The 18,349-nt window shown below is 47.2% G+C and overlaps 1 protein-coding gene across 2 annotated transcripts in view; it reads right to left on the bottom strand.

Moving 5' to 3' along the window:
• Nucleotides 1-18,349, bottom strand: part of LOC126547910 (putative helicase MOV-10) — a 115,097-nt gene that overhangs the window by 55,644 nt on the left and 41,104 nt on the right. For both annotated transcript variants that reach the window (XM_050195958.3, XM_055063754.2), the window contains exon 5: nucleotides 7,616-7,778. In XM_050195958.3, the coding sequence (XP_050051915.1) occupies nucleotides 7,616-7,778 (163 nt within the window). The remainder of the gene's footprint in view (nucleotides 1-7,615; nucleotides 7,779-18,349) is intronic.

The raw sequence follows: 18,349 nt of genomic DNA, 5'->3' as shown, positions 1-18,349 counted from the left end.
ACCCACGCGCCTCATTCAAACAGTCAAATACCACACGCATGTAGCAATATTTACAGCACCTATGCAGGAGCATTCAGAACAAAACGTCGTTATAGCTGGCAAGAAACAACAAGCAGGGCGCGATCACAGCTAGAGAGTTGCTCTGCACGTTTCACTACTTCACCCATTAACGACGTAATAAGTCAGAGTCACAATGATCGTATAAATGCGGGTTCACCGAGAAAGATTGCTTCGACCCAGATGTGGGGGTCATTGTCGAGGATGCGGCTGTGTATGAACCGCAGGGTCCCTTGTCGACGCTGGCCTCAACGCAATGCTTGGTGGTCGCGACCAGCACGGTCGATGAATGGGTCCCAGCTGCATTCTCCGGGAGACTTCAGTAGGGCCAGCTGCTGGATCGGCACTTAAGAACAGCTGGCGCACGGGTCGTAGCAGTGCTCTTCAGGAAGTGTCGGTTGGTTCGGGGCGCAGGAGCAGTGCTCGGCAACGGTCAGCGGGGCCCAGGTTGTGCGGCAGGCCCGGGTCCTGACCGGCCAGTCGGCTCCATCCACCAGGCTCAACTTGACCGTAGGCCGTCGTCCGTGGACATCCCCAAAACAGTCTGGTCCCTTGGGATGGTAGGGCTGCCTCCTGGCTATGCCCAGGTATGCTTTTCTTTTTCTTGCTCGTTGTAGCTTCTGCCTTGTTGCCAGTCTTCCGAGCCCCCGCAGCGCACGCTCTTCCCTCTCGTGCCTCAAGCTTCCTTCCTCCTTCCCCTCTTCAGCTTTCCACCACCTGTCTGATAGCCTCTTCTTCCGGGCTGTTGCTTGTTTCTCCCAGGGACTGTGTTGCAGTCGTCGACACAACGTCTCAACACAAGTCTGACGTCGCGCGCATCACATCACATCATGAAAGGTCATGTCGCTTTCGGTGGCACCGTTACCGGTAAGCTTTATCCCCTCTTGGCAGAGTTCCTCGCAATCTGAATTCATCTGTCTCCGCCTCTGGCAAACTGGCGGCATGTAACGTCGCACCACAAGTTACATGCATGGAATGAACAATGACTTAGTTTGCTTGTCACAAAAATCTTGCAAGTTCCAATCCATAAGCCATGCAAATATAGCAACCATAACGCATATGTACTAACCAGCATAGCTCATGGAATAAACAGCCAAAACAGAGCTTCTGGTAAATCTAAAGCTAAGAAACTTTAGCGTGTGCTGCAGGAAATCACCTCCGAGATGGCTTACGTGACAAAAAAAAATTGCAAGTAAATATTCTGCCTAAATACAGCAGTTCACATTTTTATGCAGTCATTTGCCGTGTCATTCTGCCCCCTTCCCCCCTCCCTTGATTGAAGCTCACAAATTTCAGTTTTACCGTACTTGCATTCCCGCTTGGCATCTTCAAATTCTGATTCTGCCAGGTTTTTACTGACTGTTTTTTTAAGATTACCTGGCGGTCTATGATACTGGAGGTTCACATGCATATAAAAAATGGTTTATAGCATGTCAAGATGCTATTCCAGCCCATAATTTTCAACTACTACTACTACCAGTAAGCTGCAAATCAGTTCAAACGCAGTGTCAGATTTGACAAAACTGCATTTTATAATATTCCAACCACTTGGCCAGGCTTGCACTTCCAAAACCAGCAAATGACACCATTATTTGTGAACTGAATACCTTCAGTTGAAAACTTGGCTTCTTTCTGGCGTACCACTAGCTTCACCATAACAACTGCAGGTACCAATTTTCACGATTAAAAGCAACCGGGGCAAAAATTCCTTCTTTTTTTCCCCCAACCTTTCCAGAATAGACAAATTCTCTGAAAATTCCAGATTTTTCCTGATGGCAGACACCCCATGTGATATACACGGGGTTTGGGGGCCCAGGGCTAAACACACAGCTGGAAAGCATGGAGAACTGACACTGTCTATATCCCTTTTATGCCAGGGTGCACAGGACATTTACATGTACACAAAACACAAGAATACATACAACACATAAAAAAGTCTAGAGCACACTTTACGGGTCTATTCTAGTTGTCCGTGTCTACGCGGCAAAGTTCGCTGTCGTAAAGTGTCCGCTCTCACCCAACGGGCGACTAACTCACACGCAGAACCACGCCGGTGTCCTCAGGGTACTGTAAATGCCCACAGCCATGTCGTCTAGTGGAGCTGCCATGCCCCGGCACCAGGAAAGAAGGTGAAGAAGACTCTCACCACTCTGGGCTCGAGGAGCATAACAGGCCCGTTGGAGGTGAGCTCTGCTGGTTCCTGCCAGCGTAACAGGGCCAGAAGCACTGCTGGCGGCCATGCGAACTTCAGCACGATTCGGTTTCGGCGGCGGCTCTCAGGCGGTACCGCAGGCACGGCCTCCAGTGCAGACTGTTAGCCGCCGGAGTCATTCCCTGGCCCCCAGGAGCCTTGGACAGTTGCCAATGCGGACCGCTAGCCACTTATGCTTGGACTGCCTGGCTGTGCGATCGAGACTGACCGGTAGCCAACTCAATCGCTTCTGAAGCAGGTCCCACCAGGTCGTCGCCGTCCCATGATTGTTCTGCCGAACCATCCAATTCCGAACCACAGCTCAGGCTCCCCTCGTGTGCCGCCCGCCGCGCACCACCGCGCACTCTTCTTCTACTTCATCATCCACTCGTCACACCCCATCTTCACATTTAAGTGCTCAGATGAATACATTTTTGCTGCTCTCCCCTGCTCAACAAAAACAGTCGAACTGTAAAGCGTGCATTTAGAATGACTTGCTGAGGGCCTAGTTTGCGCATACTGAACATAATTGGTGAACACAAAAGACACACAAACGACACAACATTGTGGAATAAACAGCTGAGAGTAGCGCTTGTCCTCTGTTTATTTCTATTGCCCAACCTGATCCCACACAAAAGAGCATAGCTCCATTAACTGCACATAGGCGAACATATCGCTTTTAATATGCTCAATTTGGCATTCCAAACTCAAATACAGGCACAGGAAAAATAACGCGAAGTCCACAGTAGCATTTGCAGATATGCTGGAGCAAGCTTTCAGCAGTTGGTAGTTCAGAAAAGCAATTACTCATTAATTACTATACTAATTAATTATTTACTCAAAAAGTTGTGGCAGAATCTATCTCACGATGATGTCAACGGTAAGGCTTTTAGAAATGAATTAGTATACCGACACAACGTATCGCCACCGTTGAAATGAGCTATGTACGAGGCGTGTACGATAGCGGGATTCCTCTCTCATGCTTCCCTAATCACACTCGGCGCCATCTAGTGCCACCACCGTTGCAAAGCCTGCGCCTGGCCTCCGAAATGCATGGCACACCGGTGTGTGCGAATGCTGAGAAACACGTCATGCAGCAATCAGGCTCCTTTCTCTAACGCTCCTTCTTTCTGGTCACGCCGCACCATCGAGTGGCACTGCCAAGAAGTCTGCGCAAGGCCTCCGAGACGAGAAGCATGGTACGCCGGCGCCTGCGAACACTGCGAATTGTTCCCTCACTTTCCGCACACTTAGTGGCACATACTCAGTGACTCAAGTTGGCGAGAGGCTCACTGAACAGAGGCACATACCCTGTGCATCCATGGCGCAGCTCGCTGAAGTATTGGGGTACAAGGCATTCGTTGAAAAGCAGCACATACCAAGTGCATTTGTAATCATCATCATAAGCAGCAGCCTGGTTACGCCCACTGCAGGGCAAAGGCCTCTCCCATACTTCTCCAACTACCCCGGTCATGTACTAATTGTGGCCATGTTGTCCCTGCAAACTTCTTAATCTCATCCGCCCACCTAACTTTCTGCCACCCTCTGCTACGCTTCCATTCCCTTAGAATCCATTCCGTAACTCTCCATGACCATCGGTTATCTTCCCTCCTCATTACGTGTCCTGCCCATGCCCATTTCTTTTTATAGATTTCAACTAAGATATCACTAACTCGCGTTTGTTCCCTCACCCAATCTGCTCTTTTCTTATCCCTTAACGTTACACCTATCATTCTTCTTTCCATAGCTCGTTGTGTTGTCCTCAATTTAAGTAGAAACCTTTTTGTAAACCTCCAGGTTTCTGCCCCGTACGTGTACTGGTAAGACAAAGCTGTTATAAACTTTTCTCTTGAGGGATAATGGCAACCTGCTGTTCATGATCTGAGAATGCCTGCCAAATGCACCCCAGCCCATTCTTATTCTTCTGATTATTTCAGTCTCATGATCCGGATCCGCAAACACTACCTGTCTTAAGTAGATGTATTCCCTTACCACTTCCAGTGCCTCACTACCTATCGTAAACAGCTGTTTTATTCTGAGACTGTTAAACATTACTTTAGTTTTCTGCAGATTAATTTTTAGACCCACCCTTCAGCTTTGCCTCTCCAGGTCAGTGAGCATGCATTGTAGTTGGTCCTCTGAGTTACTAAGCAAGGCAATATCATCAGCAAATCGCAAGTTACTAAGGTATTCTCCATTAACTCTTATCCCCAATTCTTCCCAATCCAGGTCTCTGAATACCTCCTGTAAACACGCTGTGAATAGCATTGGAGAGATCGTATCTCCCTGCCTGACGCCTTTCTTTATTGAGATTTTGTTGCTTTCTTTATGGAGGACTACGGTGGCTGTGGAGCTGCTAGAGATATCTTTCAGTATTTTTACATACGGCTCTCCTACACCCTGATTCTGCAATGCCTCCATGACTGCTGAGGTTTCGACTGAATCAAACGCTTTCTCGTAATCAATGAAAGTTATATATAAGGGCTGGTTATATTCCGCACATTTTTCTATCACCTGATTGATAGTGTGAATATGGTCTATTGTTGAGTAGAAGCCTTTACAGAATCCTGCCTGGTCCTTTGGTTGACGGAAGCTTAAGTTGTTCCTGATTCTATTTGCAATTACCTTAGTAAATACTTTGTAGGCAATGGACAGTAAAGCTGATCGGTCTATAATTTTTCAAGTTTTTGGCGTCCCCTTTCTTATGGATTAGGATTATGTTAGCGTTTTTCCAAGATTCCGGTACGCTCGAAGTCATGAGGCATTGCGTATACATGGTGGCCAGTTTCTTTAGAACAATCTTCCCACCATCCTTCAACAAATCTGCTGTTACCTGATCCTCCCCAGCTGCCTTCCCCCTTTGCATAGCTCCCAAAGCTTTCTTTACTTCTTCCGACGTTATCTGTGGGATTTCGAATTCCTCTAGACTATTCTCTCTTCTATCATCGTCGTGGGTGCCACTGGTACTGTATAAATCTCTATAGAACTCCTCAGCCACTTGAACTATCTCATCCATATTACTAATGATATTGCCGGCTTTGTCTCTTAATGCATACATCTGATTCTTGCCAATTCCTAGTTTCTTCTTCACTGCTTTTAGGCTTCCTCCGTTCCTGAGAACATGTTCAATTCTATCCATATTGTACTTTTTTATGTCAGCTGTCTTACACTTGTTGATTAACTTCGAAAGTTCTGCCAGTTCTATTCTAGCTGTAGGGTTAGAGGCTTTCATACATTGGCGTTTCTTGATCAGATCTTTCGTCTCCTGCGATAGCTTACTGGTATCCTGTCTAACGGAGCTACCACTGACTTCTATTGCACACTCCTTAATGATGCCCACAAGATTGTCGTTCATTGCTTCAACACTAAGGTCCTCTTCCTAGCCGAATACCTGTTCTGTAGCTTGATCTGGAATTCCTCTATTTTCCCTCTTACCGCTAACTCATTGATCAGCTTCTTATATACCAGTTTCTTCCGTTCCCTCCTCAGGTCTAAGCTAATTCGAGTTCTTACCATCTTATGGTCACTGCAGCGCACCTTGCTGAGCACGTCCAACTCTTGTATGATGCCAGGGTTAGCGCAGAGTATGGGGTCTATTTCATTTCTAGTCTCGCCGTTCGGGCTCCTCTACGTCCACTTTCGGCTATCACACTTGCGGAAGAAGGCATTCATTATCCGCATATTATTCTGTTCCGCAAACTCTACTAATAACTCTCCCCTGCTATTCCTAGTGCCTATGCCATATTCCCCCACTGCCTTGTCTCCAGCCTGCTTCTTGCCTACCTTGGCATTGGAGTCATCAACATAGTGTATTTTGTTTTGACTTTACCCATCGCCGATTCCACGTCTTCATAGAAACTTTCGACTACCTGGTCATCATGACTGGATGTAGGGGCGTAGACCTGTACAACCTTCATTTTGTACCTCTTATTAAGTTGCACACAACAAGACATGCCACCCTCTCGTTAATGCTATAGAGTTCCTGTATGTTACCAGCTATGTTCTTATTAATCAGGAATCCGACTCCTAGTTCTCGTCTCTCCGCTAAGGCCCGGTAGCACAGGACGTGCCCGCTTTTTAGCACTGTATATGCTTCTTTTGGCCTCCTAACTTCACTGAGCCCTATTATATCCCATTTACTGCCCTCTAATTCCTCCAATAGCCCTGCTAGACTCGCCTCACTAGATAACGTTCTAGCGTTAAACGTTGCCAGGTTCATATTCCAATGGCGGCCTGTCCGGAGCCAGGGATTCTTAGCACCCTCTGCAGCGTCGCAGGTCTGACCGCCGCCGTGGTCAGTTGCTTCGCAGCTGCTGGGGACTGAGGGCCAGGGTTTGATTGTTGTGTTCATATAGGAGGTTGTGGCCAAGTACTGCACCAGTGTGGCCAATCCTGCTCTGGTGAGGGAGTGCGTTACCGGTTCTGGTCACCGGGATCAGGCCACACTCTAGGCTTGTTTATGCAATTTTATCAACACGCGGATTTTTTTTTTTTAGTCCAGTGGAAAATTGCGGAGTACCGGGATTCGAACCACGGACCTCTTGCACGCAAGGCGGGTGTTCTACCTCTACGCCACCGCTGCACCCTGCTAATGCAACCTGCTAATGCGCTGGGTCGCCTTGAGGAACCCTTGTGACGTGGCTTCAATTCTGCTCAGCATTGAAGACATTTAAGGGATCTTTTTCGTCACTGTAGAGCGGCACATTCCCAGTCGCACATTCCCACTTACCCAAGTTGGCGTGAAAGATATTGATTGAAGAGTCGCACACACACCTACTGGCATATACTCAGTGACCCAAGATGGCATCAAAGAGGTTCATTGAAGACCAGCACAGACCGAGTGGCACATACCCAGTGCTCCAAGTCGGCGTCAACAGTTTCTTCGAACAGCAGTACCTACCCAGTCCCGCATCTACAGTGACCCATGTCGGCATGAAAGAGGTTCGTTGAAGACTGGCACATATGTGCACATCATCACATAATACTGAGTGACCCACGTTAGTCCAATAGTTGGTTTTTAACCTTGCTCCTTCAGCCCAGCAGCTTGATTCGCTACTCATTCGACCCCGGATACCCATGGCCCAGGTAGGCAGGAAAATGTTTATATAGAAACATACATACATAGATAGTTACATAGCCCCCAGAAAGTATGTGAAGTACCCTAATGATGCTAACGCATTAGAAATATTTGGTTGCTTTTCGTTTTTTTACCAATGGCTCTCCATGGCCAGAAATAAAGGTGAACAAGATCTAATTTTCCTCCATTTGGCATGATGTTTGCGTTTCTGAGGGTAAGTGAACTAACAAAATAACAGCAGCACAAAAACAGCAAAACAAAACTTAACGAAATACAAAAATTAAGCTTACCTCCAAAACGTACATATCGGTCTGCGTTGCACAAGGATTGAGTTGGGCGCCAAGCATGTCATACTTTCGGATGTCAGTTTGCATCTGGATTTCCTCCAAGTATAAAAGAGTAGAGAAGCGGCCCCAATACGTGTCTGCAGAAATCGGGTCATCTAAATGTTTTCTGCAAAGCAGATGGCATCCACAAACAGTTAGACTCCTCATGTGTATAAGCTAAACACTTGAGGCCGACTTACACTCAATCTACATGACCTTACGCACACCTTCTGTACGCTTCCGGAAGTGCAGAAAACTGCACGTACCAAACACATTTGCCCCAATTTTGGTTTACACTGCTAGTGTGGACCCAGTATAAAATGAAATTTGTGAAACATGTACACTTGTGTGCGACATGTGCAGTTTGCCACACACACGCACATGTGCGGAAGGTGTGCTGAAGGCCATGCAGATTAACCATAAGCCAGCCCATTACTCTCAACTTTTAGCAGAATGCATTTGCAAAATAATAAAATTTTCTTAAAATGTAGCTGAGAATGGTACCCGATGACTATGCCTTACCCTGTTTTGTTCATTACAAGAATTAAAGTGCCCACAATTCAGCTACACTGCTTATCCTAAGGTCCGAAACATACTACAAACAAACATGTCCGTTATTTTACAATTTCCTGTCATGAGCATGTCACCGAATACTATGCATGCCTGGTATGTAATTTCACAGTAATATAGGCAATTCTTTGGTCAAAATTTGGCCACCGGTTCTGTATGATACTCAAGAGCTTCAAAAATCTTGTGGATGGTAAAGTGGTGACCTTCATAAATAGTTTTATGGGCATTTGCCCCGTCTGTATTGGTCATTCGAGTTGGATGGCATACGGAGTGGTCCTCATCTTCCAAGGCCGTTCTGCCATTCCCGAGTCGGCTGAGCCATTCATAAGCTTGGCTGTGGACCACAACTTTATCTCCAAATACTTGCCACAGCATTCGATAGGTCACCACTGGCGTCTTTCCCAGTCAGAAATAAAACTTCACACAAATTCGTTGCTCTTTTATCTCGCTCATTATGATCAACATGAAACACCATCAACATACCATTATAGAAGTGTGAAGTGTGAATGAACATGCTTAACAGCAAAAACATCCAGAATAGCGCAATATCATCTTGATGATGCTGCAAGTGTCCCCTTTGAATCAGGGCGGTAGTACATGCCACCAAGCTTTTTCTAACTTTGCTGCTATATGTAAATATTCATTTAAAATTTTGTACCCTAAGCTACGTCATACAAAACGGGAAGTTTGCATCATTGCATGCTTCCTCTTCCTTTGTGTCACCAATCTTCCAGTTGGTTCCACAAATTTACATTTCCACTACTGTCCTTAAATCGCAAGGCCTCAGGTAGCCTAACTACTCCAACATTTATCACTGGATGGATATTGTGACATTCTACCAGAATGTGTTCAATGGTTTCTGAACTATTTTCACACGCTATGCACAAATTGCGATCTAGAAATTTTCTCCTGTAACTCCACATTCTCAGACAACCTGATTTGGCTTCAAACAACAGGGCACTGCCCTTTGAATTACCACGGAGCTTATTCCTTCCGATTTCATCCTTTGCTGTCCGATATAATGTCATAACTGACTTCATCTCCTTTGCACCTTTTCAGTATATTCTTTATGCATCTCAGAATTACTGTTTTTAGCACCCTTTTCTCTGCCACTGTCCATAACGTTAGTGTAATACTTACTTACTGTTTAGTTTCATGGTCTTTCTGTGCATTCTGAGTCAATATTTTTCCTACACAGGTACCCAAATAACCTAGTCACCTATCTATTTTTGTTCTCAATCCTCAGTCATCTTTCAAAGTAGGTTTTGAGTCTCACGCACTTCGAAGGATGCTCAGCCCCCGTCTCCTTGTAATGCTTCATTTGTGGCTTTTCTATAGTACAAACTCAGCACTACACCGCCAAATCAGCACTATTTCCTCTTATTATTCTCCAATCCCAACTGCACTTCAGATTTTAAAAGCACAGCACCAAGTTAACAAACGCAAGCACAAAAACCATTACATACACCTATAATTACATCCTCCCATAGCACTCTAAATACTCCTAGGTATTTGTGTACACATATCCTTGGTATATCATTTTCCTGCACTACGACTATCCAATCGCAGTCACACCATTAAACACTACGAAGCCTTCTTTACAGTAGATTTAAATTACAGAGCTTCACCCTCCTCTCCCCTTATGTCTGCAAGAAGCTGAATATCTTTCCAACTATCCCTTTTTATTTCTTTTTTTATTTTTATGGAGTTTTACGTGCCAAAACCACTTTCTGATTATGAGGCACGCCGTAGTGGGGGACTCCAGAAATTTCGACCACATGGGGCTCTTTAACGTGCACCTAAATCTAAGTACACGGTTGTTTTCACATTTCGCCCCCATCGAAATGCGGCCGCCATGGCCCCAACTATCCTCTAACAAAACAATATTGTCCATGCACATTAAACATTAAAGACACTGCTCCAGCCCCCCGCCCCTCATCTTGCATACATAAAAGATAACAGTCTAACTTACTTGGCTCCAGCCCCTTTTTTATGCTTATAATGTATCAGCAACAGAAGTATGGACAGTGGATAACCATGGTGCACACCCTTCTAGACATCTACTGCTGCATCATTATTTAGTCATTTCTACGTTACCTGAAACTGGATTAGCCCAGTATATTTCTGTTAGAAACTGTATAGTGCCCTTTCACAAGGCCTTCTACTGTAAGAATGTTGCACAATATATTTTTGTTTATGTTTTTGTATGCACCGCTAATGTAAAGGTGTGGCCACTACTAGCAGGCACACAGCATCCCACAGCAGTGCTCTGCAGAATGCCACCACTGGCTCCTCGTGAAGTCTTGCGGTGCAGGCACAATCAAAGGTGCAGGCACAATCAGAGCAACTGGTGCGTCATCCAAATTGTGTGCCTGCATGCAGAGTTGATAACTCAGAGCCACAAATGCAGGCAATCGAGATACCAACAGAGACAGTGAAGGGGAGGAACCATAGCTGACAATGTGATAGGTACTTCCCCTAACACCTTGATTGCGGCTGCACCGCAAGACATTCTCGATTCGCCAGTGGTGACACTCCACGAAGCACTGCCATGGGCTCCCGCGTTCCTGCTAACAGTGGCCATGCCTGTACTACTCTTCACCGAACCAGTGTAACCCATTTCCAGAAACTTTTGAATTGGCCCTCCCATACATTGCAGAAAATGATGCTTTCATTGCTAAGTCAACAACAGCTTGCCACAAATGAGAAATAAACTAGCAAGTTTTGTACATTATAGCGGCTTCTTCATTTTCCACGGTAACAACCTCACCTGCCAAGCTCCTGCGCCATGCTCGGGCTGCTCGAAGCACGTACTTGGAGAATAAAAAACAGTTCTTTCTTGCTTTCTATTCTGGACGGTCATCTACCTGTCGGCCTATACCATGACACATTCCATGGACTATAGGGCCTCGTTTCGGTCTTTATAGCAAGCTAACATGGACGTAATCTAAACACACAACCTTTGGGCATCGATGCTGCACCCTTGGAATCGTCAGGCAGCGGCACGGTAGGTGATATGGCTGCCACCAGTACAGGTATCGTGCACCCAGCGAGAAACGAGACAACAGCTGCGGCCTTGGAAAGTGTCTCGGTGGTCCAGCTACAACTACCACAATTATGGCCACATTACCTTGCCATGTGGTTTACCCAGGTGGAAGCTGCTTTCGACCTTCGGCGCATCGCCATTCATAAAGTACCTGCCTGTACTCTCGGCCCTCTTGCCCGAAGAGGCTGGTGTTGTGGCTCAGGGTAGCATTTACGCCAGGAATCCTCCAGGCACAGAGATGAGTACATTCGGGAGTAGGAGCAAAAGAAAAGGGTTTATTTTACATTATTTACATTGGCCCCAGATATGGAAGCCCACTCCATGTAGGAGCAATTTAAATGTCTGTGCTCACTACTTGTCTGAGCACACATCAAGACACGTCAGGACACACTCAATGCACTAAAGGTGTCCGCTTTTAAAGCAATCGTCTTCTCTAGGTGACTAAACTAAGGAATCTGACGACTGTGTCTCGGCCAATCATAATCGTTGAACCGTTCGCAAATCCCCCCCATGACATCGCACCGTCCCGCCGGACACCGCCTTTTATGGTGCACCACTGCCCCCGCATACGTCGCAACCACATGGTAATCTGGGAAAATGAAGTCGACGCAGTTCCCACGATAGTCCTTGACGTTGGCCCCCTTTCATCAATTAGTGGGCTCTCTGTGACAGTCAGAGTTCAGTGCACAGTGGTCTTCGCGGTAGTTACTGATTCTACGGAGGGTGGTAGTTGTTGTCACCTTGAAGTGAGCTCCTTTGTTTGCGCGTCACAGTCTATATTGGGCCTCATCGTCATCTGGGCGGGTGCTGATGAAACGGCTGCCTCGTAGGAAGCATCCAAGAAATGCTCATCACCGTTTTGAGACGTAACACTAGTGAGTTCAGTGATGTTATCGCTGCTGCCCATCCAAACACATCGTATGACCATTTCAAGGCAGTTGTGCTTGCACGCAAGGCTCCTTCTGAGCGCAGGCGCCTTCAACGGCTGCTCAATATGGAAGAACTCGGCAACAGGCGCCCGTCACAGCTGCTTTGTGACATGCGACAACTCCTGAATGGCTGCGGGCAGGACAGGGACAGCCGAATTTTTGTGAGCCATTTCTGCAGTGCTAGCCGCAAAATGTTGGAGTGGCATTAGCCACAGCACTTAATTTGCCACTGGAAAAGCTTGCGGACCTTGCTGACCGCGTCACAGATTATACCAGCACAAGCACTGTCGTGGTGACAACAACTGAAATTCCACCTTCGAATCTTGAGACCTATCAGACGTGGTTGGAAGCGAAGATTGATGAGCTCGCTAAGCAGATCACTGCGGTACAATTTTGGCTTTGTCAACGCCGTCACTCTTCAGCTCGACGACAACCACTGCTCACATTCAAGGTCAAGATTGTATGGTGATGGTTACTGCTGGTACCATCACAACTTTGGTGCCAGCGCACGCCTGTGTCGTAGTCTTTGCTGCTGGTAGGGAAACTCAACAGCGAGTCACTGATGGTGGCCCATGACTGCTGCACATCAACAAGCCGCCTCTTTCACATCAGTGACAAGCTCGTCGGTCACCGTTTCTTGGTTGACACAAGTGCCGAGGTCAGTGTCATCCCCGCTACACATACTGACGGTCAACATTCTGCGATTTTCCTAGCACTTCCAAGTGGTCAACAACTTCAAAACTTGCACTTAGAGACAATGTTCCCTCGCACTTGACCTCGGCCTAAAGCGCACTTTTCAGTGGGTGTTTATAGTCGCCAATACGCATTTGGCCATTCTGGGGGCAGACTTCCGCAGCGCTTTCGGCCACGGCATCAATCTACACTCACGTCGTCTCATAGACACTATGACAAGCGTGTCTGTTCAAGGACTTCTTGCGCCAGTCACTTCCACCACAGAGACAGCCCCACACGTGCCTTCGACGACTTTCACCTCGATTCTCGCCAATTTCCCCGCCATCACCCGGCCAAATAACCTGGAGCTTCCAGTTCGCAACACTGTGACCCGTCAAATCATCACCACCACGGGACCTCCAGTTTTTTGCCGACCACAGCGACTTGCTGGTGAGTGACTTGCCTTCGCACATTGAGAGATTGACCATATGCTTCAATTAGGGATCATTCCTCTATCCTCGAGCAGCTGGTCGTCTGGTCTCCACATGGTTCCAAAGCGTGACCCCAGCAACTGAAGTCCATACGGCGACTACCGCACTCTCAATGCCCGCAGCGCGCCCAATCGCTATTCGCTACCACACATACATGACTTTACAGCCTCTCTTGCTGGCACGATCATCTACAGCAAAATTGATTTGGTTAAGGCCCACCATCAGATTCCGGTAGAGCCTGCTGATATTCTGAACACCGCCACTGTCTTGCCGTTTGGCCCCTGAGTATGTGCACATGCCGTTCAGGCTCAGAAACACCACACAGAAACATTTCAGCAATTTACCAACGAAGTTACTCGCGGACTTGATTTTGTGTATGCCTAATTGACAACCTACTGGTTGCAAGTTCATCTCGTGAACAGCATGTTTCCCATCTGCACACAATATTTTCACAGCTTCAGGAACACAGTATCGTTGTTAACCCAGACAAATAAGTTTTCGGCGTTGATGACATTGGATTCCTTGGCCACCGTTTAAGACGTGAGGGCACCCAAGCGTTGAATAAAAAAGTACAGGCTCTGCAAGCGGTACTCATACACAATAATGAGAGCGAGAGCTCAACCAACAGCATCCGAGCAAGATAGTAGGCCGCGCAGCTCCGCTCGAACCTGGAAGACCAACTCTAGGCAGTCCAGTGAGCCAAGGAAGCCGCCAGGGGACAAGAACTCTTGGCCGTAACCTTGGCGGGTGCCCCAGCCCACTAACTTTCCGGACGCAAATCGTTCCGATTCGAAATAAAGTTCTCACTCACTCACTCTGTGAGCGGTTTCAAGCCTAATGTCGATACGAAAGCTGCGATAGTTTCTTGGCCTTTTGAACTTCCACAGTCGTTTCTTGCCCAAGATTGCACAGATCATTCTTCCCCTTACTGACCTTTCAAGCGTGCACCATCTCCTACTATGTCACTGGAGTGCACGCAGCTGCCAAGAACACTCTCGCTGATGTAGTGCTCCTCGTACATCCTCTGCCTCAAGCACTGACATGTCTCGTCGCAGCCGCTTCCTCCACTGCGATGGGCACTGTTCTCCAGCAGTACCAACTTTTGGTGTCCCCTCCAGTTTTCTCGCAAAAGTTGAAACCCATGGAGACGCGCTACAGCACATTCAGCCGCAAGCTTCTTGCTGTTTATCTGGCCATGCAACACTTCAGATACATCCTAGAGGGAAAGATTTTTTCTTCGACCATAAGCCCCTCACATATGCTTTTCATGGAAACCATGCAAGGTACACTTTGAAGGAGATTTGCAGCCTGAATTTCATCTCCGAGTACACGGTTGATTTGTGTTACATTGAAGGTCCTGTCAACACTGCCGCAGATTCCTTTTCACATGTCGATGCCATTTCAAAAAGTATGTTGGACTTCAAGATCACGGCAGTGCAACAGTGTGATAGCGAGCTGGCTGAGCTATGCTCTATGTCCACGTTGCTCATACTCTGTGACATGCCGCTCTCCTTCTCCTCGGGCACCATCATATTGACACGTGTGCTTATCTTTATCGGGCAACCACGTTTCGCCGCATAACAAATGTAATCGCACAGCGTGGGACGCGCCTGCATGTATCCGAAGTTTCTGGAAAGTTATCGATGCTTCTATCCGCTGTCTGTTGTCGCCGAACCTTATGTTATCTGATTTCATCACCTGACGCGAATGGTGTAGAACTTTGTGGAAGGCACGCGGGTCCGACCGATTAGTCTGGAACATTCGACGACTGTTCTTTAAAAGCCGACGCGCTTGACCCGCTGATCAGATTTTTCGACGATCGCCGACTGTGTTCGCCGCTTTCGTTGTGCTGTAAGTGTAGCCTGTTTTGTGGCCACAGGTTCGCCTAATAAAATCTAGTTTTGCCTTTCACAGTATTGCTACTGTGTTCTTAACGTCACCACCACGTGGCAATATGTGAGGCGTCGACTGGCTGCTCGCGCCCATTCGTGCCAGTGCATCTTCGTCAACGAATGAGATGTTGCACACTGCCAGCCACCCCAGAGTTCCTGCTACACAGTGCCTCCTCACCTCGCGCTTCATGTGGCTGAGCATCAACTCTGACCTCCGCTGGTGGGCACGTGACTGCCTCCAGTGCCAGCGCACGATGATTACACGACACACAAAGCCATCGATACCTTTTCGCCTACAGGACGCACATTTCGACTAGGTGCACGTTAACATCATTGGTCCTCTTCCTCCATCCCATAATACCCGATACATCTTCACTTGTATGGACCGGTGTACTCGCTGGCCAGAAGCATTCCCACTACAAGACATCCTTACAGCTACCGTGGCATCAACATTTATCAATGGCTGGATTTCCCATTTTGGCTGTCCAAGCACCATCACCATCAACTCTGGACATCAATTTGAATGCTGCCTGTTCCGCGAGCTGACAAACCTCCTAGGCATCCGTCTTATCCACACGACGGCCTATCATCCGTCCGCCAATGCTGGAGCGGCTGCATCATCAGCTCAAAGCTGCCCTCACAGCACGCGATGCCAGTGCCCGCTGGGTCGACAAACTTCCCCTCGTCCTCCTTGGCATTCGCTCTGCATTTAAGGAGGACCTCGGGCGCACGAAAGCAGGGATGGTTTACGGCACGAGCCTACGACTTGCCACCGCTCACCGCCTACGGTCTTTGCCACCGCTTAACCTGCAGGACTATGTGGAACAGCTGAGGCTACATTTACAGCGAAGCTGTATATGGCTAGCCGATTCATCTGTCCTTCTATTGCCTGTATGCCGAAAACTCCAGCACAACCCCATGCGCCTGCGAAAAAAAAAAAAAGAGAGGCACGCGATTGGCTGCACCAGTAGTGACATCGTTGCTCTCCATCGCAGCCGAGTGTGCGCGCAGCAGTTTCTCTAGCTCTGAAATGGGTAGGCCACGCGTCATACGTACTACTGAGGAGCAGGCAGCTTTCGATAAATAACGCCGCGAGCAGAACCAGGAACGAGCTTGTCTACGCCATGCTGATGCTGCAGCCCGGGCACAAGAACAGGCTCGTGCAGCTGAATGCAAGCAGCAACTGCGTACCAAGGATCCAGCAGCCTACCAAGCCACAGGTTAATATATCATCGGGATTAACCCAATGACGGGGCCGCATGGAGCCGCATGTTTCACCTTCACTGGTTAACCATCTGTACGGAGTGCTTGGGTGGCGATCTTTTTTCAGCGACTGCGACCAACCCCTGCACGGATGCCTTCCACTCAAGACATATTTGTGAGCAAAGACCTCACCACGTCGAGCCACATTTTCATCCACCGATAACGCATTCAACCGTCCCTCGCGCCACGTTATGCAACCCATTCGTTGTTCTCCACCGAGATAACGCTTACAATACATTTTAATGGTTGTGATGAGGTTGTGGCACTTGATCGCGTCAAGCCAGCATTAAAGGGACTGACAACCGATTTTAAGGATTTAGTTTTTTATGGCGCAATGCAAGCTCACACTCAGTAGTGTCTACATCTGCAGCAGTTACTTATAAAAGTGCGTGAAAATTTAGTAAGGAGAAATTTTCAATCTGAGCAGCCTCTAAAAAGTAAGAGTCCCTCCTCCAGCGACACTGAGAAGTGAGAGCAATGTCGATAGCCCGCCTCGCAAACTGTGAAAGCTGCTCATCATTCTGCTTTCACCGGAGTGAGTGTAACTGTGGTTAACCATCTACATTTTAACAATAAGTTTGAGTTGTTGTACAGACATTTCTTATATTAGTACCGCATTTTTCCCCAAGTACACGCCTACGTCATGGCTGGCTGGCCCCCTCATCGTTGTTCTGTCGATAGATGAGCCAAGCCAACTCATCGAAAATGAAGGCGAAGGCAACAGTACTTTTCTGCTCACTACAAACGAAGGCTTACCTGCACATTGTAAGTCAAGAAAAGCTTATAATAATGAAAAGTAGACTGCATTTCAATACTAATAAAAAGACCAGGAACCGCTTACACTAGTAGGTTACATGGTGGACCTCTTACGCATCTTCATGTTTTTGCCTCACGGGGTGCCAAAGGTCTTTTGTGACTTTTAGTGATGAATTAAAAATATAAATGCACATGTAATGAGAAAAAATATGGGTTTTAGCCATTACGATAGGGAATCATTCCCTCAGCGGGGTTGCCTCGATTCATGTTCTGAGCGATTGTCCATCCCTTTAACGTCAAATGCAGTGCTCACATCAGCGCCACGCGACACCTCTGCCTGTACTTTCACTGTGGTGCCAGGACAATCTCCTCGAAAAGAGGCTAGCTGGGACCCATTCCGGTGTCCCCAGTGATAGACCTGTTTTGTTGTTGTTTGGGGGTTTTTTGTCTCTCTCTCTCTCTTTTCACTCTATGGGGGGGGGGGGGGCTCTAGAGCAGCTCCTTCATATTCCTCACTTGCAGCTCCACTTCACCATAATCCTGCACCATGCTCGAGCTCCTCGAGGCACGCAGGTGGGAGAATAAAAAATCAGTTCTTTCTTGCTTTGTATTCTGGACAATAGTCTACTTCTCGGCCAAGCCCACAACACGTCCCATGGGCTATAGGGCCTCATTTCGATTCCTATATACATAAATGCACATTTCTCAAACATGATGTGAATGCTCTATCATACAAACAATGCTCAGTGTATATTTACGGTCGTGATACAAATGTCTCTTTATCTGCTACATGTATTAGCACCTTAATATAAAAACTTGACCTTTCCTAGGTAGTGTAACTAAGTGGTGTTATAATAACCATTTGCTGATTAAGACAAACTATTCATGGTGTTTATTAAATCACCCGAGAAACTTGGACACTACCCACCTGGAATTTTGTTGGGTTCTCATTACATTACTGGCCTCAACAATGTGTCATTCCTTGGTATAGTCAACGGTTTGACGGAAAACTGTCTGGCCAGGTAAAGTCATAGTAAAGCAATTGTATATCTTGTCAATGACCAGCAAACGGTGTGTAT

The sequence above is a fragment of the Dermacentor andersoni genome, chromosome 1, assembly GCF_023375885.2.
Source record: "Dermacentor andersoni chromosome 1, qqDerAnde1_hic_scaffold, whole genome shotgun sequence".
NCBI lineage: Eukaryota > Metazoa > Arthropoda > Arachnida > Ixodida > Ixodidae > Dermacentor > Dermacentor andersoni.
Note: the sequence above shows the minus strand (reverse complement) of the source record. Positions and strands in the feature narration are given on the sequence as shown.